Below are 24,590 nucleotides of genomic sequence, written 5' to 3'. Positions count from 1 at the left end.
CGACAATAAGAGTTATTTTTAAGCAGCGTTTTGATGTTTCGTTTGCAGAGAGAGGGGAGTGAATAAATGAGTAACCTTTTGATTGCCTAGCCCACTTAATGAGGCAAGGGCTTTTGACGAGTGTGTTTTGATATACATGAGTAAACACACATTTCTCATGCTAATTTACGGCGTTGTGCGTTGTTTCGCGTATCGCCCGCCTGCCGAGTTGAGGAATGCTAAACTGTTGACCTGGTGACTCCAGATGCCAGACAGGGCTGATCCCTGATTGGACTCTGCGGTTTTCGCTCTGCCTAATTGGCCGAGACCCTGCTAGTGCTGCTGGGAAGTGAGAAATTGCAATGAAAGATTGGAATGTTGGAATGGAGGATCAGCAATTGCACAGATTCAGAATTCATTATTGGTTGATTGATGCAAAGTGAACAAAAACCACAGGATCTGAAAGAGCCATAGACATTGATGTTGTTTTCAGGTGATGTGTCAGAGAAAAAATAGTAAATATGAGGACATTTATTCAGTTTATTTTGTGTTGATTCTTATTTTCTCACCTATTTTCCATTGCTAGCATTTGAATGTAACTGAAAACCACTTTGTGGGTGGTTGAAGTCAGAATATGATATATTTATGACATATTCATAAATAGAACACACGTTTTTTCCTTTTCTTTTCTTTATATTGTTTATTTATTGATCTCCTCTCAAGCCTTCGAATGAACCAGTCACTATTTGTTATTGATGTGTGAGATCAGATGGTCATTGTGAGGGCATCTATTTGATAACTGGTCAATAGTCCAAGCTGAGGAAAAGATGGGATGGGAGTTCTGGGTTGATTGGCTAGTATTGACGTTGGGGAGTGGAGTGAGGGTGTGTGAGCGAGTGTGTGCGTGCAAGCGTTACAGAGTTAATGGTGTGGTGTAAATGAGTTGTGGAAGTTAATATACCAGGGCTGGTGTTGTGTTGAGGCTGAATGAAGACATTAACACCTCCTACTGATGCATAGCTGTTATGACTCGTCTATGGGCTGGAAAGCCTTTCCCTCTTACGTATGAGTCCAAACAATGCTATGAATCAGCCAGAGAGATGGAGAAGAAGAGAGATGGAGATACTAGATGGACAAATAGCAGGATGTAAAATAAAAACATTACAAGGAAATATTGCTATTGAGACAACATAGTGGATGACTTGGAAATCCATTGGAGACACATGATATACATTGTTTGAATGATTAATGATTAGCCTACTCTAATTTAATTTCTCATGAATCTAATGAACTTATGATTCATGAATTGAATGATTGAATCATTCATAGATTTTACGCCTAATGATGAATGATTAACGGTGGATTTCCTCTCTGTCTATCAGTTGTTCCTGTACCAGTTGCTGAGAGGTCTGTCCTACATCCACCAGAGGTATATCCTACACCGCGACCTCAAGCCTCAGAACCTGCTCATCTCTGACACTGGAGAACTCAAACTGGCCGACTTCGGTAGGTGGCTTTGCTTTGTCTGACTAGCACTCTTTTGTATTTCTGTGCTTCTCTCTGTCTCTGTCTCTCTCTCGCTCTTTCTCTTCTCGCTCTCCTCTCTCTCTCTCTCTCTCTCTCTCTCTCTCTCTCTCTCTCTCTCTTCTCTTTCTTTCTCTCTCTCTCGCTGTTTTGCTTGCTCTCTCGCTCTTTGTCTCTCGTGTGTGTGTGTGTGTGTGTGTGTGTGTGTGTGTGTGTGTGTGTGTGTGTGTGTGTGTGTGTGTGTGTGTGTGTTAGACCTCTCCTGAAGCGGTAGCACCATATGGCCAGTCTCCTTTCATGGTGCCCAGCTCTGTAAATACTACCCACACGGTTTGACTGGTTTGCAGAGGGGATCGACTCAGACTGGCACCACAGACCAGACAAAGACTGCCTCACAGGAAATCATCCCTCCATTCACCCCTCCATCCATCCCTCTAGCCACCCAGGCAGGGGAGACACCTTCATCAATAATGTAAAACCCTCCTCATTATAGAGTAGACATATTACTGGAAGGCAATGAGAAAATAATGGACAACATGCTTAATGAGAAAGAATGGAAATCCCATGGAAATACTGCTGTGGATTCACACACACATAGACACGGTCAGCCCTAACCAAGGGGATCTCAGTGACATATGTGTTCTGAAAGGAGAGGAAGAGGGTACTGGGGAATAGGAAGGGGGATAGAAGGGAGAGGAGAGAAGGTGTGGGAAATGAGGATAAGGGGGAGGAATGAGGGGCTTGGAGATCATCAAGGAGAGGGGAGAGAGGGCATGGGCATGGGTTCTGTGTCCCTGCTGGTTGATTTGTTTCTGGACCTGATCCAGAATCATCCTCAGCTCTTTGTGTGTTTCTCTGTCCTAATGAGTAGCAGGCGAACAAGTGAGGGTTATGAAAAGCTTAGATGGTTAGACTGAAGCATAGAACAAACTGAAGTAGTGTGTGTTTGTGTGTGTGTGTTTTTACGATGGTGCCAAGGTGACGGTAATCACCTATCTCACATACACACACACACACACACCGCACGCACGCACACACGCACGCGCACGCACGCACGCACACACACACACACACACACGCACACACACACACAGCGAATGGGAGAGACAGAATCTGGTCTATGACAGCTGCCGTCGTCATAATGGCAATGGAGTCTTGGAGCATATGGCTATATTTTTGCCTCTCAACACACGCACACACACACACACACGCACGCACGCACGCACGCACGCACGCACGCACGCACGCACACACACACACACACACACGCGCGCACACAGCGCGCACACACACACACAGCGAATGGGAGAGACAGAATCTGGTCTATGACAGCTGCCGTCGTCATAATGGCAATGGAGTCTTGGAGCATATGGCTATATTTTTGCCTCTCAACACACGCACACACACACACACGCACGCACGCACGCACACGCACGCACGCACACACACACACACACACACACACACACACACACACACACACACACACACACACACACACACACACACACCCTCAGTGGGGTAACTAGGACACTTAATTCTCACAAGGGTCACAGACACACACACCTGCACGGCTTGAACTGTCACAAGTGTGTGTTACTGTTTAGTGTGTGTATTGGTTTATAGCATGCAATAGACATTTGCGTTTTCATGCTTGACTATCATCGAAGAAGAGATTGTTTCTTTGTGTGAGACTGAATTGCAAATGTGTGTGTGTGTGTGTTCATCTGTATGCGTGTGCTCCCGTACATAACTGTGTGTGTGTGTCTGTGTGTGTGTGTCTACAATCTCTCAACGGGGTGTCTCTCGTGTGGCGTGGATCATTCCCAGTCATTCAGCTGTGGATATCTCAGTGTGTGTACTATGAGAGTCCTCTCCCTTCTCTCTCCTCAGAGCGGTGTCTCTCCTCTCTAATCCTGCTCCAGTCAATGGGCCCGCGGCCAACTCCATCTCTGCTAATTGTATCCATTGTATGGCAGCAGAAACGGAAAGTCGAGCTCTCCAGTCTCTTTCTCTGATTGTCTTTGTTCTCTGCCCTGCTGTGTGTAGGAGCCTCACAAAGACTATTTCCTCCACAATCACAATTTATTATGTCTGGCCATATGGAGGCCTCACCTTGAAACAGACGCAGGCTACTGTGGGAGGTATTATACGACTTTCAACATGTTCCGTGCTGAGCTTGTAGTGAAACAGAACAAGCAAATGTCCCATGAAAACAATGCTGCAAATTACAATAATCTTGCAAATACATATCCAAATACCTATCCAGCCATTGGTTTAATAATCAACCAATAGATACAGTACATTGCAGTGATGACGTCACTTGTTTTATACTGTATCCACAAAAATGTTAGCTTTGAAGACACTGTATATTCTCCCTCCCTCCCTTGTCAGGTAGTATGTGTGTGTGTGTGTGTGTGTGTGTGTGTGTGTGTGTGTGTGTGTGTGCGCGCGCTGGAGGGCAATGTTTTATTCCTTTCCTAGTGATTCGATTCGAGTCACTCGGAGCGTTGGGAGTGTGTGTTGTAGTGATATAGTTTGAAGACAGCTGGTGAGGATAATGATCTGTGGAGATGCAGGAATCTGGTTGGAATGTCAGAGGAATCCGCATGGAGCGCCAGGACTTCCGCTGTGTGCTGTTCGCTATACCCAGGCACACAGGCCCTACAGGGAGTGTGTGTGTGTGTGTGTGCATGTGTGTCTGTGTGTCTGTCTGTGCATGTATAGTTGAAGTTGGAAGTTTACATTCACCTTAGCCAAATACATTTTAACTCAGTTTTTCACAATTCCTAACATTTAATCCTAGTACGAATTCCCTGTCTTAGGTCAGTTAGTATCACCACTTTATTTTAAGAATGTGAAATGTCAGAATAATAGTAGAGAGAATGATTTATTTCAGCTTTTATTTCTTTCATCACATTCCCAGTGGGTCAGAAGTTTACATACTGTAAATTCCGGACTATAAGCCGCAACTTTTTTCCCAGGCTTTGAACCTCACGGCTTAAACAATGACGCGGCTAATATATGGATTTTTACCACTTGAAAAATGTTTTTCTCCAAAAAAACACATTCTGTGACGTGCTCAGTTTTTTGGCGGCATGAAGCTTTCATTAGACCAATGAAATTGCCGAACGGGTTAAGGTCAAACAACTTTTTTGTTTACTGTTTAGATTAAATCGAGTGCTCTCAAACTTCCCATCATTCTGATTACGGTAGTCATTTTGTCACCCTCATCATGGCAAAGACACGGAGAAATGCATATGATGCAGCTTTCAAGTTGAAGGCGATTGATCTGGCTGTTGGAAAAGGAAATAGAGCTGCTGCACGGGAGCTTGGTCTTAATGAGTCGATGATAAGACGTTGGAAACAGCAGCGTGAGGAATTGACTCAGTGCAAAAAGACAACTAAAGCTTACTGCAAATGTTTTATTTTTTGTTACAAGCCGTGTTTCGTTAAAGGCTATTTATTTTTGTTACAAGCCGTGTTTCGTTAAAGCCTATTTATTTTTGTTACAAGCTGTGTTTCGTTACAGCCTGTGTAAAGTTCATTTGTTTCAATGTACCGGTAGGCACCTGCGGCTTATAGACATGTGCGGCTTATTTATGTTCAAAATAAAATTACAATTCAGTGGGTGCGGCTTATATTCAGGTGCGCTTAATAGTCCGGAAATTACGGTACACTCAATTAGTATTTGTTAGCATTGCCTTCAAATTGTTTAACTTGGGTCAAACATTTCAGGTAGCCTTCCACAAGCTTCCCACAATAAGTTAGGTGAATTTGGCCCATTCCTCCTGACAGAGCTGGTGTAACTGAGTCAGGTTTGTAGGCCTCCTTACTCGTACACGCTTTTTCAGTTCTGCCCACAAATCGATAGGATTGAGGTCAGGGCTTTGTGATGGCCACTCCAATACCTTGACTTTGTTGTCCTTAAGCCATTTTGCCACAACTTTGGAGGTATGCTTGGGGTCATTGTCCATTTGGAAGACCCATTTGCGACCAAGCTTTAATTTCCTGACTGATGTCTTGAGATGTTACTTCAATATATCCACATAATTCCCCTCCTCATAATGCCATCTATTTTGTGAAGTGCACCAGTCCCTTCTGCAGCAAAGCACCCCCACAACATGATGCTGCCACCCCTGTGCTTCATGGTTGGGATGGTGTTTTTCGGCTTGCAAGCCTCCTCCTTTTTCCTCCAAACATAATGATGGTCATTATGGACAAACAGTTCTATTTTTGTTTCATCAGACCAGAGGACGTCTCCAAAAAGTTCGATCTTTCTCCCCATGTGCACTTGCAAACCGTAGTCTGGCTTTTCTTATGGCGGTTTTGGAGCAGTGGCTTCTTCCTTGCTGAGCGGCCTTTCAGGTGATGTTAATATAGGACTTGTTTTACTGTGGATACAGATACTTTTGCACCTGTTTCCTCCAGCATCTTCACAAGGTCCTTTGCTGCTGTTCCTGGATTGATTTGCACTTTCCCACCAAAGTACGTTCATCTCTAGGAGACAGAACGTGTCTCCTTCCTGAGCGGTATGATGCTGCGGCTGTTTATACTTGTGTACTGTTGTTTGTACAGTTGAACGTGGTACCTTCAGGCATTTGGAAATTGCTACCAAGGATGAACCAGACTTGTGGAGCTCTACAATTATTTTTCTGAGGTCTTGGCTGATTTCTTTTGATTTTCACATGATATCAAGCAAAGAGGCACTGAGTTTGAAGGTAGGCCTTGAAATACATCCACAGGTAAACTTACAATTGAGTCAAATGATGTCAATTAGCCTATCAGAAGCTTGTAAAGCTATGACATCATTTTCTGGAATTTTCCAAGCTGTTTAAAGGCACAGTCAACTTAGTGTATGTAAACTTCTGACCCACTGGAATTGTGATACAGTGAATGATAAGTGAAATAATCTGTCTGTAAACAATTGTTGGAAAAATTACTTGTGTCATGCACAAAGTAGATGTCCTAACCATAACAAGAAATGTGTGGAGTGGTTGAAAAACAAGTGTTAATGACTCCAACCTAAGTGTATGTAAACTTTCGACTTCAACTGTATGCAGGGAATGACCTGACTGGGATGTGTGCTGTTTGCTGCCTATCTCATTAGGGATCACTTAGAGTGGTGAAATGGGCTGTGATGGACAGACAGTTAGGCAGGCTTTGATAGACAGAGAGGCAGGCTTTGATAGACAGAGAGGCAGGCTTTGATAGACAGAGAGGCAGGCTTTGATAGACAGAGAGACAGGCTTTGATAGACAGACAGAGAGACTGGCTGTGATAGACAGACAGAGAGACAGGCTGTGATAGACAGACAGAGAGACAGGCTGTGATAGACAGACAGAGAGACAGGCTGTGATAGACAGACAGAGAGACAGGCTGTGATGGACAGACAGAGAGACAGGCTGTGATGGACAGACAGAGAGACAGGCTGTGATGGACAGACAGAGAGACAGGCTGTGATGGACAGACAGAGAGACAGGCTGTGATGGACAGACAGAGAGACAGGCTGTGATGGACAGACAGAGAGACAGGCTGTGATGGACAGACAGATGGACAGGCTGTGATGGACAGACAGAGAGACAGGCTGTGATGGACAGACAGAGAGACAGGCTGTGATGGACAGACAGATGGACAGGCTGTGATGGACAGACAGAGAGACAGGCTGTGATGGACAGACAGAGAGACAGGCTGTAATGGACAGACAGATGGACAGGCTGTGATGGACAGACAGAGAGACAGGCTGTGATGGACAGACAGATGGACAGGCTGTGATGGACAGACAGATGGACAGGCTGTGATGGACAGACAGAGAGACAGGCTGTGATGGACAGACAGAGAGGCAGGTGGCAGGTGATCCACCACATACCTTTAGGTATTACTACTGTATATGAGAGGAGAAGTGGGGAGAATCACAGGAAGTTGGAAAGCCCATGTGTGGAAGGATGAATTAATTCAGCATGTGAGCCAACTGTCTCTCAGGGGATTTTCTTAGCAGAGGAAATACAAACATTTTCTGATCCTAAATACTAGTTTTGCTTGTGTGTGTGTGTGTGTGTGTGTGTGTGTGTGTGTGTGTGTGTGTGTGTGTGTGTGTGTGTGTGTGTGTGTGTGTGTGTGTGTGTGTGTGTGTGTGTGTGTGTGTGTGTGTGTGTGTGTGTGTGTGTGTGTGTGTGTGTGTGTGTGTGTGTGTGTGTGTGTGTGTGTGTGTGTGTGTGATAAGCAAAGTGGAATCAAAATGTTAATGTCCTCATCCCAGATCATGGAGAAGCAATAGCAGTATGCATGCCATGCCATGTTGACACACACACCAGCACACACACACACGTCCCACATTTCCCAGATTCTATCAGACCAGACATAAGTGATCTGCCAAGCGCACACAATCCGTTATTGCCACCAGAAACCTGTGCAAGTATGCTAAATTACTTCCAAAGCATTATAGCATATTTTAAAGCCATTTTATACGTAGTTTTGTTATATATATATATATATTTGAGATGTGAGCAGGGGGTATTATTACATATCACACAATCAGACATTCATCATCATATATTAGACTGGGATGATGCAGGAGAGGAGTGACACATTATTTAATTTACCCGGTTTTGTATTCTGGCTACACATTTCATGACAGAAACAAGTTGTGTATTTGCCGCATCTGCAAGATTGTTTTTCAGTGTTTTTTGTAATGGTAAATGCTTTTTTTTTTTTTTAATCATCATTTGTTTGGTATATCTTGTTTCTTTCTCCCCGTGGATTTATCATAGCTTTAGACACAGCAGCCGAGGAGGAAGAGGAGGAAGATGAGGAGGAGGCTACACAGAGATACCTGAAAGTCATTTGACTTCAGAGTGAACTTCAAAAGAAGGCTTGGGTTGTTTGTCCCAGGGGGGATATGGAGTCGATTTCAGTCTCCTCTCTGGCTGTATTCTTCTTCATCCCCCTCTTCTCTTCCTCCTCCTCTCCTGCCCTCTGTTCTCTGACCCCTGGTGTTGCCATGGGGACACAGTGGGATGTATAATTCACTACTGAACTTTACACCCAGGGCTACCTGTGTGTGTGTGTGTGTGTGTGTGTGTGTGTGTGTGTGTGTGTGTGTGTGTGTGTGTGTGTGTGTGTGTGTGTGTGTGTGTGTGTGTGTGTGTGTGTGTGTGTGTGTGTGTGTGTGTGTGTGTGCGACCTGGAATGGAAGGCCAGCCAGGAGCCACACCGGTCGTATAGTGTGAAACTGTCGTCTCAATGCCAGGGGCGTCAGTGTTTGAAGGTATGAAGGTTGTTGTGTGCGTTGGTGCATGTGTGTGAAGCCTGGGGGTCAGGCCTTTTGAAATGGAACCTCTCGCTGCAGTAGGTCTATCAGGTGTTCTCTGATGTAGAATGTCAGGGCCACCGGGCAGTCACCATTTTATAGAAAGAGCAATGTATCCATCCACCTGTTTTGTGCTGTTACCGTGGTGACTACACTGGAGGACGAGAGGAGAGGGAATTCAATCATCTAGGTCCTGTAGTGCAAATGCAGTACACACCCCCACTATTTCCTATCACTCCCTCTCTTTCTCCCTCCATCCCTCTCCTCCCTCTACCTTCCCTCTCTCTCTTTCTCCCTCCATCTACCTTCCCTCCCTCCCTCCCTTTCTCCCTCCATCCCTTTCCTCCCTCTACCTTCCCTCTCTCTCTTTCTCCCTCCATCCCTCTCCTCCCTCTACCTTCCCTCCCTGCCTTTCTCCCTCCATCCCTCTCCTCCCTCTACCTTCTCTCCCTGCCTTTCTCCCTCCATCCCTCTCCTCCCTCTACCTTCTCTCCCTGACTTTCTCCCTCCATACCTCTCCTCCCTCTACATTCCCTCCCTGTCTTTCTCCGTCCATCCCTCTCCTCCATCTACCTTCCCTCCCTCCCTTTCTCCCTCCATCCCTCTCCTCACTCTACCTTCCCTCCCTCTCTTTCTCCCTCCATCCCTTTCCTCCCTCTACCTTCCCTCCCTCTCTTTCTCCCTCCCTCCCTCTCCTCCATCTACCGTCCTCCCTCTCTTTCTCCCTCCATCCCTCTCCTCCCTCTACCTTCCCTCCCTCTCTTTCTCCCTCCATCCCTCTCCTCACTCTACCTTCCCTCCCTCTCTTTCTCCCTCCATCCCTCTCCTCACTCTACCTTCCTCCCTCCCTTTCTCCCTCATCCCTCTCCTCCCTCTACCTTCCCTCCCTCTCTTTCTCCCTCCATCCCTCTCCTCCCTCTACCTTCCTCCCTGCCTTTCTCCCTCCATCCCTCTCCTCCATCTACCTTCCCTCCCTCCCTCCCTTTCTCCCTCCATCCCTCTCCTCCCTCTACCTTCCCTCCCTCTCTTTCTCCCTCCATCCCTCTCCTCCTCTACCTTCCTCCCTGCCTTTCTCTCTCCATCTCTCTATCATTCAGATGAACCTACAGCCAGACAACCAATGTACTGTAACTACCCCATCAGTCTATTATTCTGGCCTTTTTATGATGATTAGATCTCTTCTCCCTGCTCCTGCCCTGCATCAACCTCCCAGTCCCCCCTACACACACACACACACACACACACACACACACACACACACACACACACACACACCTCACAGCACCCACGGTGTAAATGATAGGCTCTCAGTGTGTCTGGGATATTGGTCTCTCCTCTCTGTGACACAGCCTATTGTTTACAGGTCAGATTAGTCTGTAAATTACAGTGTTAGACTGTGAGGAAGCCTGGCTCAACCTCCCTCTCTCCTGGAAGCCTGGGTCTGTTCTGGCATAGGGACATGTTAACTACCCCCTGCCCTGCATCACCCTGCCCACACACACACACAGGGGGCTGGCACCAGGGGCAGGAAGTCTTGGCTGTTTAAGCTAAATGCTTTAATGAACCAGTCTCACCACCTGGGAGGACAGCTAGCTAAATGCCACCAGACTCATTAAAACTAGCTGGCTCTGCAGTGCCAGCAAATGCACACACACACACACACACACACACACACACACACACACACACACACACACACACACACACACACACACACACACACACACACACACACACACACACACACACACACACACACACACACACACAAAAATACTGTACCGTCAGCTTAGGGAGCGGTGTCCTTGATGTTAGATGTAGTGTATGGAGATGGTCTGTTGTAGCTTTGAGTATGTCTGATTGGTATTCTGATAGCCCTGGTCCTGTTGGTACCCAGGCTCCATGTCAAAGAGCACCTCAGGCAAGACCTGCTCTGCTTTGCACCAGTCAGCTTTTCTCTCATCTTATGGAGCCTCAGTGGAGGGCATTCAATGATAAAGTTAACATACAGTGTGTTTCTGTTCCCACTATTTGTTCCTTACAGTGTGTGTGTGTTCTCTCTGGCAGGTCTGGCACGGGCTAAGTCAGTCCCCAGTCACACCTACTCCAATGAGGTGGTGACCCTGTGGTACCGCCCCCCTGATGTCCTCCTGGGATCCACAGACTACTCCACCTGCCTGGACATGTGGTGGGTAGTACCACTGACCTTTAACCCCTGACCCCCTACCTCTTTCCACATCCCTCTCCACAACAGGGAGAATACTGCCTCCTCTAGATCAGATGAGGTATGAACCCCACAGAGAGCCACAGACAGCTGTGTGAATGTGTTCCATAAGGAGGTGAGGGAGAGACCTGGCCATGTCTCTATCTGGGGTTGAGGAGAAGCTGGGAGACCTGGCCTGGCTGAGACTGAGGCTCAGTATGGACAGAAAGGAACATTTACTGAGGACATGGGCAGACAGAGGCCTTCCTATGGCGACAGACAGACAGCTTTAGTCAGGATATGGACAGGGGTCTTCCAGAGCTGCCGTCCAGGCTGTGAAATGATCTGTGACCACATCGATCTGGACAAGCAGTCCTCGAGGACGCCCCTTTCCAAGGACCCCAGCTGCATCCCAGCACGGGTAATTAAAGCATAGCGGGGGAGAGGGAGAGGCAGCGGGTTAGGTGGGCAGTAGAGCAGGTGGGCAAATCCTCAGGGCACTTTTCCACTCCACCGAGACTGGAGCCACTCAACATAGAAAGACCTATACCGTCACTTAGAAAGCAGTGTTCCATGAACAAGCAGCGCTCACATCGACAGCAGTGCACTCAGTGCTGGGTCACTGGTTTGGTTAACAGTCTGTCCCATATCCGTCAAACCACTGACAGGTTAAAGGATCAGATCTGGATTTGGAAGACAGGAGGGAAGGGAAGAATAGGGTGGAACAGAACAGGGATTCTTCCTCTAGTCTATTTTTATGGCTGTTATCGCCCCAGTGAGCCTGCCGTTTCACCAGGCACCTGTCAGACAAGCTGACAGACCACTGTGGACACAGACAGACAGACAGAGGTGTGACAAGAAGAGTGGAGGATGTGGTTGAAACCCTGTTGTTTTCACACTGTTAGTAGCAGGTTTGATCCCTGCCAAGCCAAACCTCTGTATCTGATTAAACACCAGTCTCTATATAAAGATCTAAGAAAAATCTGAACAGTTTGCTGATGAAAATGTATTGTTCAACCCAGCATCTACTTCAATCCATTGGACTTCTCGAAATGTATAGGGTTCTTCCTGGTCTATACGTATAGATTACGTTTTCAAAAATCTGTGTTTAAGTCAATGAAAGTGATGCTGGTGGTTGTCTCTCTTTCTTTCTTTCTCCCTCTCTCTTTCTATTTATCCCACTTTCTTTTTCTACATTAGCTGTGTGGCTGCTCAGGACTGCTCGACCTCAGGACCGCTCAGCCGGGTCATGTAGAGATGGGGGGGGGGAAAGAGAGAGGGAGCAGTGTGCACTGGGCCAGAAAGTGAATCTGTCAGGAAACAATAGCTCTCTGACAAATGGGCTCTGACACCTGTTTAAACACACACACACACCACCCTCCAGAACTGGCCACCTCTCTCTTTCTCCATCCCTCTCTCCTTCTCTCTCCACTGGGCATCCCATTATCCAACCATCACCACCTCAGATCGTTGGATAATGGGATGGCCAGTGGAGAGAGAAGAGTTAGTTTTCTGAACAAACACTTTACTGGAGCTAAATCCTCTAGGAAATCAAGACATCAACCATAGATTTAGATGGAAATTAAGATATTCCCCAAGAGTGAACCATTTGCCTTTCAAAATATACTGTGCTCTTCTACAAAGCCATTTGAGTACACTATAGATTACATAATTATGCATTGTAGTTGTGGAGGCCAGTATTCTTCATAGAGGGGTTCAAATGTTTACTGCTGATGGCTCTGGAGCTCTCCAACTCTGTTGATGCTGTCTGTGTGTCTCTAATGGGGATGCTGTCTGTCTGTCTCTAATGGGGATGCTGTCTGTCTGTCTGTCTCTAATGGGGATGCTGTCTGTCTGTCTGTCTCTAATGGGGATGCTGTCTGTCTGTCTCTAATGGGGATGCTGTCTGTCTGTTTCTAATGGGGATGCTGTCTGTCTGTCTCTAATGGGGATGCTGTCTGTCTGTCTCTAATGGGGATGCTGTCTGTCTCTAATGGGGATGCTGTCTGTCTGTCTCTAATGGGGATGCTGTCTGTGTCTCCCCAGGGGTGTGGGCTGCATCTTCATCGAGATGATCCAAGGAGTGGCAGCTTTCCCTGGGATGAAGGATATCCAGGATCAGCTGGAGAGGATATTCCTGGTGAGTCAGCTGTGTGTTTGTGTGCGTGTGTACGTACGTGCACAATATGTCTATGCTGTCACTGATACACAACATTTCCATCTCCTCTCAGTTGTGAACCAATAGGAAACAGTCCCACTTTGAGCACTTTTTAATTAATTAATAAGAATTATTTATTTAACCTTTATTTAACTAGGCAAGTCAGTTAAGAACAAATTCGTATTTACAATGACGGCCTACCAAAAGGCAAAAGGCCTCCTGCGGGGGCTGTGATTAAAATAAAAAATATAGGCTAAAACACACATCACAACAAGAGAGACACCACAACACTACATAAAGAGAGACCAAAGACAACAACACATCATGGCAGCAACACATGACAACAACACGGTAGCAACACAACATGGCAGCAGCACAACATTGTAGCAGCACAAAACATGGTACAAACATTATTGGGCACAGACAACAGCACAACATGGTAGCAGCACAAAACATGGCCGAATGGTAAAGAACATCTAGCCACTCGAGAGCACTCTTACCTGCTGATCTATAATTTATGTCTCCATAATCTAGCATGGTTAGGATGGTCATAAGAATCAGGGTTAGTTTTACATTTACATTTACATTTAAGTCATTTAGCAGACGCTCTTATCCAGAGCGACTTACAAAATGGTGCATTCACCTTATGATATCCAGTGGAACAACCACTTTACAATAGTGCATCTAAATCTTTTAGGGGGGGGGGGGGGTTAGAAGGATTACTTTAACCTATCCTAGGTATTCCTTAAAGAGGTGGGGTTTCAGGTGTCTCCGGAAGGTGGTGATTGACTCCGCTGTCCTGGCGTCGTGAGGGAGCTTGTTCCACCATTGGGGTGCCAGAGCAGCGAACAGTTTTGACTGGGCTGAGCGGGAACTGTGCTTCCTCAGAGGTAGGGGGGCCAGCAGGCCAGTGGTGGATGAACGCAGTGCCCTTGTTTGGGTGTAGGGCCTGATCAGAGCCTGAAGGTATGGAGGTGCCGTTCCCTTCACAGCTCCGTAGGCAATCACCATGGTCTTGTAGCGGATGCCAGCTTCAACTGGAAGCCAGTGGAGAGAGCGGAGGAGCGGGGTGACGTGAGAGAACTTGGGAAGGTTGAACACCAGACGGGCTGCGGCGTTCTGGATGAGTTGTAGGGGTTTAATGGCACAGGCAGGGAGCCCAGCCAACAGCGAGTTGCAGTAATCCAGACGGGAGATGACAAGTGCCTGGATTAGGACCTGCGCCGCTTCCTGTGTGAGGCAAGGTCGTACTCTGCGAATGTTGTAGAGCATGAACCTACAGGATCGGGTCACCGCCTTGATGTTAGTGGAGAACGACAGGGTGTTGTCCAGGATCACGCCAAGGTTCTTAGCACTCTGGGAGGAGGACACAAGGGAGTTGTCAACCGTGATGGCGAGATCATGGAACGGGCAGTCCTTCCCCGGGAGGAAGAGCAGCTCCGTCTTGCCGAGGTTCAGCTTGAGCTGGTGATCCGTCATCCACACTGATATGTCTGACAGACATGCAGAGATGCGATTCGCCGCCTGGTTATCAGAAGGGGGAAAGGAGAAGATTAATTGTGTGTCGTCTGCATAGCAATGATAGGAGAGACCATGTGAGGATATGACAGAGCCAAGTGACTTGGTGTATAGCGAGAATAGGAGAGGGCCTAGAACAGAGCCCTGGGGGACACCAGTGGTGAGAGCGCATGGTGCGGAGACAGATTCTCGCCACGCCACCTGGTAGGAGCGACCTGTCAGGTAGGACGCAATCCAAGCGTGGGCCGCGCCGGAGATGCCCAACTCGGAGAGGGTGGAGAGGAGGATCTGATGGTTCACAGTATCAAAGGCAGCAGATACGTCTAGAAGGATGAGAGCAGAGGAGAGATTGTTAGCTTTAGCAGTGCGGAGAGCCTCCGTGACACAGAGAAGAGCAGTCTCAGTTGAATGCCCAGTCTTGAAACCTGACTGATTAGGATCAAGAAGGTCATTCTGAGAGAGATAGCAGGAGAGCTGGCCAAGGACGGCACGTTCAAGAGTTTTGGAGAGAAAAGAAAGAAGGGATACTGGTCTGTAGTTGTTGACATCGGAGGGATCGAGTGTAGGTTTTTTCAGAAGGGGTGCAACTCTCGCTCTCTTGAAGACGGAAGGGACGTAGCCAGCGGTCAAGGATGAGTTGATGAGCGAGGTGAGGAAGGGGAGAAGGTCTCCGGAAATGGTCTGGAGAAGAGAGGAGGGGATAGGGTCAAGTGGGCAGGTTGTTGGGCGGCCGGCCGTCACAAGACGCGAGATTTCATCTGGAGAGAGAGGGGAGAAAGAGGTCAAAGCACAGGGTAGGGCAGTGTGAGCAGGACCAGCGGTGTCGTTTGACTTAGCAAACGAGGATCGGATATCGTCAACCTTCTTTTCAAAATGGTTGACGAAGTCATCCGCAGAGAGGGAGGAGGGGGGGGGAGGGGGAGGAGGATTCAGGAGGGAGGAGAAGGTAGCAAAGAGCTTCCTAGGGTTAGAGGCAGATGCTTGGAATTTAGAGTGGTAGAAAGTGGCTTTAGCAGCAGAGACAGAAGAGGAGAATGTAGAGAGGAGTGAGTGAAAGGATGCCAGGTCCGCAGGGAGGCGAGTTTTCCTCCATTTCCGCTCGGCTGCCCGGAGCCTTGTTCTGTGAGCTCGTATTGAGTCGTCGAGCCACGGAGCAGGAGGGGAGGACCGAGCCAGCCTGGAGGATAGGGGACAGAGAAAATCAAAGGATGCAGAAAGGGAGGAGAGGAGGGTTGAGGAGGCAGAATCAGGTGATAGGTTGGAGAAGGTTTGAGCAGAGGGAAGAGATGATAGGATGGAAGAGGAGAGAGTAGCGGGAGAGAGAGAGCGAGGGTTGGGACGGCGCAATACCATCCGAGTAGGGGCAGAGTGAGAAGTGTTGGATGAGAGCAAGAGGGAAAAGGATACAAGGTAGTGGTCGGAGATTTGGAGGGGAGTTGCAATGAGATTAGTGGAAGAACAGCATCTAGTAAAGATGAGGTCAAGCGTATTGCCTGCCTTGTGAGTAGGGGGGGAAGGTGAGAGGGTGAGGTCAAAAGAGGAGAGGAGTGGAAAGAAGGAGGCAGAGAGGAATGAGTCAAAGGTAGACGTGGGGAGGTTAAAGTCACCCAGAACTGTGAGAGGTGAGCCATCCTCAGGAAAGGAACTTATCAAGGCGTCAAGCTCATTGATGAACTCTCCAAGGGAACCTGGAGGGCGATAAATGATAAGGATGTTAAGCTTGAAAGGGCTGGTAACTGTGACAGCATGGAATTCAAATGAGGAGATAGACAGATGGGTCAGGGGAGAAAGAGAGAATGTCCACTTGGGAGAGATGAGGATTCCAGTGCCACCACCCCGCTGGCCAGATGCTCTCGGGGTATGCGAGAACACGTGGGCAGACGAAGAGAGAGCAGTAGGAGTAGCAGTGTTATCTGTGGTAATCCATGTTTCCGTCAGCGCCAGGAAGTCTAGGGACTGGAGGGTAGCATAGGCTGAGATGAACTCAGCCTTGTTGGCTGCAGACCGGCAGTTCCAGAGGCTGCCGGAGACCTGGAACTCCACGTGGGTCGTGCGCGCTGGGACCACCAGGTTAGAGTGGCAGCGGCCACGCGGTGTGGAGCGTTTGTATGGCCTGTGCAGAGAGGAGAGAACAGGGATAGACAGACACATAGTTGACAAGCTACAGAAGTGTTGTTTCTTGTATTATTGTCTCCTGTGTCTTTAGAGAACTGTTTCACTTTGATATCCTTTTTCTTCTGTCCTGATTTTCTCTTTCTTTTCTTCTGTTAACTAGATATTCTTTGTTATTCTTCGTTAGCTAGCTAGCTTCTTCCAAAAGACTCCCTAGCAACTGCTTAGCAACTGGTAAACAATTCAGCTTGCTAAGATAACTACAATTTTATGAAAAATAGTTATTTTTCAAAAGCCTATCTTCTTTGTTTGTTGCTTGTCTTTTCTCCTATTCAGTCTTGCAGTTTTCTTTTGCTTTTTTCTGATGTACTTCACTCTAAAAACCATGTAAATTTCAATATTTGTAGGAGCTCATTTTTCAGCTGCTGCTGCTCAAATTGGAGTTCCGGAACAAAACTGTTAGGCATAGTTTGGCAGCTGGGATGAAAGAGGAGCGATTGCGATAGAGGAAACCATGTCTAGATTTAACCTTAGCCTGCAGCTTGGATATGTGCTGAGAGAAGGACAGTGTACCGTCAAGCAATACTCCCAAGTACTTGTATGAGGTGACTACCTCAAGCTCTAAACCCTCAGAGTAGTAATCACACCTGTGGGGAGAAGGACATTCTTCTTACCAAACCACAAGACCTTTGTTTTGCAGGTGCCCAGAACAAGGTTAAGGGCAGAGAAAGCTTGTTGGACACTAAGAAAGCTTTGTTGTAGAGCGTTTAACACAAAATCCGGGAGGGACCATCTGAGTATAAGACTGTATAATCTGCATATAAATGAATGAGAGAGCTTCCTACTGCCTGAACTATGTTGTTGATGTAAATTGAGAAGAGTGTGGGGCCTAGGATCGACCCTTGGGGTACTCCCTTGGTGATAGGCAGTGGCTGAGACAGCAGATGTTCTGACTTTATACACTGCACTCTTTGAGAGAGGTAGTTAGCAAACCAGGCCAAAGACCCCTCAGAGACACCAATACTGCTTAACACATGCAGTACCTATCTGAATGATGCGATCTGAATCATTATTGACTGACCAATTGACTGCGTTTACTGTGTACTTGAGTACTTGAGCAGTAACCTTTGGGTCTTGATCTAATCAGCATGAGGTCTGTGGGCCTCTTCAACTCGGGGTCAGATAGCTATTCAATTCTTCTTCTAGCTGCTTATTTAAGGAACCAGTGATTAGGGATTAATAGGGATGGTAGATAGATTGATATATATATTTCTGAACAGGACTCAGAGCCTGACTGCATCAATATTTTATAGCTGTGTGAGGTCTCATTAATCCCTTAATCAGCTCATCTGTCCTCCATAATTCCCCCCATCGGCAGAATTGAAGTGGAGTGTTAATGTGATGAATTCATATTCATTCATCCTCTGAAACGAGTTAATGCAGACAATTACTGAGATGAGATGATGGGAGAGAGAAAGAGAGGGATAAAGAAAGAGAGAGAAAGATAGAGAGAGCGAGACGGAGGTTGGTAGAGTCAGGAGTCAGGTGTGAAGACAAAGAGACAAAGAGGTTCGGTTTGTTTTGCCGAGGGCTGTCGAGGATAAGTGTGTGGGTGCGTGTGCGTTTGTATGTCTGTGTGAATCTGTGTGTGTAGGGAGTATGCCCTAGGCAGGGAATCTTACACAAAGCATCCTAGGAGGACAGATAGCAGTGGAGAGAGAGATACTGTATAAAAGCATTTTATTGATTGTCTGTTTTGCCAAAGACAAAATTGGGGCTGTCTGCTCTCCTCACATCTGTAAGATTCCCCCCAATACCCCAGCCCTCTCTGCCCCCTGCATCCATCCAGTACACCCCTTGAATACACAGACACAAAGAGAGAGGGGAAAGAGTGAAAAGAGGGGAGAGACCCAGTAGTGGGATGGCCTGTCGCCAGCTTGGGTATCGATGGAGGCGCACCTGCAACCCTGTTGGCCTGGCAGCAGGTCCTTGGAGGGGGTCTGTGTGCCCTTTAGCAGGTTGCAGGTGGAGCAGAGAAGGGTAGGAGGGGCAGAACAAGCGATGGAAGGGGGTTTGGAGGGAGGATGGGGAGGGGGGGGGGAATGGAGGGGTATATGTTTGGGGGGAGGGGAAGGGAGGGATGGATGGGGATTGGGGGGGCTGTCTGACTGTCTGGGATAAAATGTAAATGTTATCCAGTGGAGATAAAGGTTTCTTCAGCGAACACCCCTGGGGTGCCTAGGTGGTCCAGATATGAGGAGGAGAGGAGGAGAGGGGAGAGGAAGGGGGAGAAGGGTAGGGGGAGAGGAGGCAGAGGAGAGGAGTATGAGGGGAGGAGAGAGAGCAGAGAAGAGACAGAGTAGTGGAGGATATGGGTGAGAGGAGAGGAGAGGATGGGAAAGGAGGGGGTGGTGGGATAAAGTCTGACAGGTCTATATTGTGTTCTGATTATCCTCTCCTTATTCTCTCCACAATATGAAGACCTTATGAATCCCCTGTTTTAACAGGATCACACCTGTGTAGGTAATAGCATAGCTCACAGCCCCTGTAAGCCATACACATGAGGAGGCCAGAGATGTGCTTATACTAGGCTTACAGTCTTACCTTGACTGTAGAATCATTATTATTTATCTGAGGTAATAACACCTCTGATCATCTCAATGCCAATGTTGTTTTTTCACTTTTTTATTGATTCAGCATGTGTTTCTCATAATCCAGATGGCAATAATTAGTGTTTGGACGTTCAAACATGAATCGGAAGACAACAGCTCTATAAACATTCTTTCGTGGTGCCCCGACTTTCTAGTTAATTACAATTACATGATTAGCTTAATCAGGTAATATTAATTACAGAGAAAGGATTTTATAGAATAGCATGTCATATCACTTAATCCGGCATAGCCAAAAACACAACACATGTTTAGACAGACAAAGCACATACTGTACACATATGTTCAGTCCAACATAGCCACACACACGTACAGTCAATTACAGCCACACACATTCAAACAGACAGCCACTCACATGTGGTTTTCAGTTTCAATTCCCTGTCTGTGCAGACAGTATGGGTGTGCTTGTGTCATCAACACTTGCTATTTACTCAACAACATGAACTGTTACATTATCCATAGGATATGATGTGTGTGTGTGTGTGTGTGTGTGTGTGTGTGTGTGTGTGTGTGTGTGTGTGTGTGTGTGTGTGTGTGTGTGTGTGTGTGTGTGTGTGTGTGTGTGTGTGTGTGTGTGTGTGTGTGTGTGTGTGTGTGTTGACGTGTGTGCGTTGACGTGTCACTCCCTAGGTGACAGAGGTGACAGCTTCGTCCATCACGCTAATGCAAGGCAAAGGCTCATTGTATTCAGTAAACACACACACCTCTGCTCTGACAGCCTATTTCCTACAGATAGACCTGTCCATATTCCTACTGTTCTTCCGGGGGATGTAATCTTGAACAGAGTGACACTCAGTTAACCAGCTACATTGGGCCTGAGCTTGTACCACGCATATCTAATACAGACGGACAGAGGGGACGGAGACCCAGTTGTAACTAGCAGCCAGCCAGTCAGCCAATCAGCCAGTCAGTCAGCCCAGCCCACTCACGTCTCAGGACCAGGAAAAGAGCAACACATGGCATAAACACCCACAGGCTCTCTGTTCAGGATAGCCAGGGCTTTGGAAGATTACAACAGAACACTGACATTCATATAAAGCAGCGGCTTTGAATAAATAAGAGCCTTTAGTTGATTTGCTCTCAGCTCACACACACTTGCCCATGGAGCTCTGTGGGGACGGGATACAGCATGGCAACGATGGGGATAAAGCAAGGTAACAATGGGGATAGCTTTAATTCGGTCACGGATCATTAGAATGGCACTGCTGGAGATTGGCTTCTCTTCTCTCAGGGAAGCAGCATAGATACATTTGGTTTTAGCTGCAAACAAACAAATAGGCTTCACAACACATAGTAAATAGCCCATACACCAACTGTACTGGGCTGGCTCAGATATTGTCTTGTCACATTGGTTTTTCCATCATGGTTTCAGTGAATATCATAGATGGATGAGCCGGCTAGTGAAGTATAGGCCTTCAGCTTGGCTACATAGTGTGAAAAGTTGGACAATTACACAGTAACGGAATCGCGCTAAGACTCCAATTTTTCTATTAAAATGTATGCTAAACAAAAACCATTGATTTCAAAGTTTAACAAACCATACAACTCTATATACAAGGACTACTTTTAACAATTTACAATTAACATTTTACAAAAACACATTACTGGAAGAACTGTGCAAATGCAAACTTTGGTAACAGAATTTCGGTAAAATATTTTTTTGTCTCCACGTTTTACAAAAAGTCTTAAATATCTGCTCCGAATGAAGATTCAACGATGTCTGCAGAAAGAATGGGAGGTCAGCTATGACATGACACATAGACTTTGAAATAATCTATTTTGGTTATTGAACTATAGTAAGTGAAGTGGATTGACACCCGGTAACGGAATTTCATCATGGGTCCCAGATCTGTATTACACAGAAAATTATAATTATGGATAAGAAATGTAATTATCTTCATGGTGATGTATCCTAAATAGGTACACTAAGGTATAAACATGCAATATCCTCCTTTGCATATTTGGGTATTATTCTACACACATATTCTACACAAGACCAAATTTGGTTGGTCCGGACAGAACCAAATCTGGACCAATCATAGACGTCTTTGTTGCACAAGTTTGGACATCAAAGTACAGCACAGTAGAGCTCAGTTGAGTTCAGTACAGCACAGCATATAACAGCAAAGTTGAGTAGAGTAGTGTAAAGTACAGTACAGTCGAGTACAGTAAAGTTTAGTTCAGTACAGTACAATACAGTACATTATAGTTTACTCAACTCTAGTGCGTTCTACTGTATACAGTAATGAACTATACTCTACTTTTCTTTACTGTACTGTGCTGTACTGTGCTGTCCAAACTTGTGAACCTAGCTGTTGTTTGTGACTACTATGATTTCCCATTTTAGCCAATTCAATTGCAGAAATTCAGTTAAAGATTTTTCGGAAATTCCGTTACCAATTTTGAGTTTAACCACTTAGAAATTCATAAACAAAATATATATCAGTAAAAAACCCGATAACTAACTTTCATTATCCTCCGTCCTCATAAGGGAGAAAAATTTGAAAATATCTTAAAGATATATGGGTTTTTGGAATTACAAGGCACAAGGCAATGTTTCTTTACCTTACAGTAGGCAGAAAAATGTCTACAAAACTAAATATAAGTGTTGATATTAGTTCAACATTAGTGTGTTTTGATGTATTTCTAATACCTTTTAAGACTTTTTCTGGTAGATGTTTTCTAAGAACTATTTTCCATCTGTTTGACAAGAAATCAAAGCCTTTGCTTATTCCAAATGATTGAAAAATGTATATGCTTTAATTAGGAAAAATATATAGACTCTTAGCTTTAATTTCACACCTAATTTGACATGCTCTTATGAACTTCAAGTTGGTGCTCATGGGTCCTTTTACATGGAAATGACCAGGGTGTTAGTGTGGGTCTAACTTCTTTCAAAATGCCAACTGACTTTTGTCAGACTGAGTACTTATCAGACAGGGATGCTAGGTGACCTTTCTCTCCCCTTCACAAACACACGGGCCTATTAGAGGGGCGTGACTCAGCATAATCTCTCCACCGACAGACAGACAGACAGACAGACAGACAGACAGACAGACAGACAGACAGACAGACAGACAGACAGACAGACAGACAGACAGACAGACAGACAGACAGACAGACAGACAGACAGACAGACAGACAGACAGACAGAAGGTACCGACACTCACACACGTACCAACCACAGGAGGATGGTGGCACCTTAATTGGGGAGGACGGAGCGGAATTAGTGGAATGGTATAAAAAACATCAAACATATGGTTTCCATGTGTTTGATGCCATAATATTTGCTCTGTTCAAGACATAATTTTAAGTCGTCCTCCCCCCAGCAGCCTCCTGCGGTACACACACACACACACACACACACACACACACACACACACACACACACACACACACACACACACACACACACACACACACACGTGTCTCTGGCCATGCGTCAACTCTTGACTGTCTTGACACTGAGGAGCTGAGCAGGACATGATTCCGAAGAAACAGAGAGTTGAAGAAAAAAAGAGAGCAGAAATGAAAGAGGGATTCAAATGGAAATGTGAGTGTCAGGCTAACTCTGACAGGTGGAGCTGTTTGCTACGCTAACCGACCATCTAGCTGCCAGGCCAAGCAGACTGGTGGACATTTTTCTAGATGTATTTCTCTATCTGTCTTTTCTTCCTCGAGCTGACAGCAGAGTACACAGACACACAACAGGACGAGACGTGATTGGGGTGGGAGAAAATATAAACGGCTCAATTTGATGGGTCAGTACTTCTGAGCCAATGCAATATAGTGAGAGTTGTCTCAGTGTGGTGCCATTTTGGTTCAATACGTTGGGTGAGTGAGTCCATGTCCATCCTGGTCCATGAGGCTGTCGTGTCTCTACTATGGTTAAATGAGATCTCATGCTATTTTCAAGTCGATTAGCTAATGTTTGATTGATTACGTGATTGAATTAAACCATGCAACAATTACAGTTTCTCCCAATTGCTAAAACACAATTTTGCAAAATAGGCTGGTTTTATCAAAATACTTAACACAATTCACAAGACCACACACCAAAACTGCAAAATACCTCATATATCCTGCAAAATGAAGCACTGCAACCAAAACTACATATAGCATTATCAAAATCAAACGTTTGCACGAAATGGCACACACTTCATTCATATTACCAGATTTTTGTCTGACCAACTACACACTGTTGGGCATAATGAAAAGCACTCTCATCTTTACTATGCTTTGCCATAATACTAAAATAGTTCAAATTGTAGAAAATTCTTCAGATTAACAGAAATATTTGCAGATACACACACATGCTGTTGAAACATTTTATTTTTTATTTTTCACCAAACAAGTCAGTGAAACATATGCACAGCAGATATATTTACATTGGACTGAACAAAAATATGCTCACAAAAAAACGGTCAACTGAAAAAGAAAATTGCAGAAAAAATTTGCAGAAAATCTATATCGAAAAAAAAAAGAGTCAAGAAAAATTATTAGGCAGCATCTTGCCGCACAGCTGGGTCTGGCCACAACGCCTCGTCCACATCACAGGCAATATCTTCCCTTGCCAGACATCGAGGGAAGAAGCGCCTTGAGTGCCTTATCCATCCCTGAGTCGCACCCACATCAATCTCATCACATGCCTCTTCCATGGCCTGCACAAGAGGCATGCGCACAAAGGGCTGCCGGTCGTATACCTTCCACCGCCATGACGAAAATAACTCTTCTATGGGATTCAGAAATGGTGAGTATGGTGGGAGGTATTGCACGAGAAATGGTGCGTGGTCAGCAAACCAGTTTTGGACTGGGGCTGCACGATGAAAGCTCACGTTGGCCCATACTACAACGTACCGGGTTCTTTGATGGTCTGCATCATTCATACGCTCTGGTGGTATGAGAATGTTGTGGAGTCTGTCCAGAAATGTGAGAATATGGGCTGTATTGTATGGTCCAAGGTTGGCATGACGGTGGAGGACACCATGCGTATTGGAGATGGCAGCGCACATTGTGATGTTCCCACCACGTTGGCCAGGAACATCTATCAAGGCTCTGTGGCCAATGACGTTTCTCCCCCTTTTTCTGGTCTTTGCTAGGTTGAACACAGCCTCATCT

The 24,590-nt window shown here is 46.1% G+C and overlaps 1 protein-coding gene across 2 annotated transcripts in view; it reads left to right on the top strand.

The window, feature by feature from the left end:
* Positions 1–24,590, top strand: part of LOC106605507 (cyclin-dependent kinase 14) — a 198,205-nt gene that overhangs the window by 79,220 nt on the left and 94,395 nt on the right. For both annotated transcript variants that reach the window (XM_045718621.2, XM_045718622.2), the window contains 3 exons: positions 1,362–1,485; positions 10,880–11,000; positions 13,062–13,155. In XM_045718621.2, coding sequence (XP_045574577.1) covers positions 1,362–1,485; positions 10,880–11,000; positions 13,062–13,155 — 339 coding nt within the window. The remainder of the gene's footprint in view (positions 1–1,361; positions 1,486–10,879; positions 11,001–13,061; positions 13,156–24,590) is intronic.

Source organism: Salmo salar, chromosome 05 (assembly GCF_965601325.2).
Source record: "Salmo salar chromosome 05, fSalSal1, whole genome shotgun sequence".
Lineage (NCBI taxonomy): Eukaryota > Metazoa > Chordata > Actinopteri > Salmoniformes > Salmonidae > Salmo > Salmo salar.
Note: the sequence above shows the minus strand (reverse complement) of the source record. Positions and strands in the feature narration are given on the sequence as shown.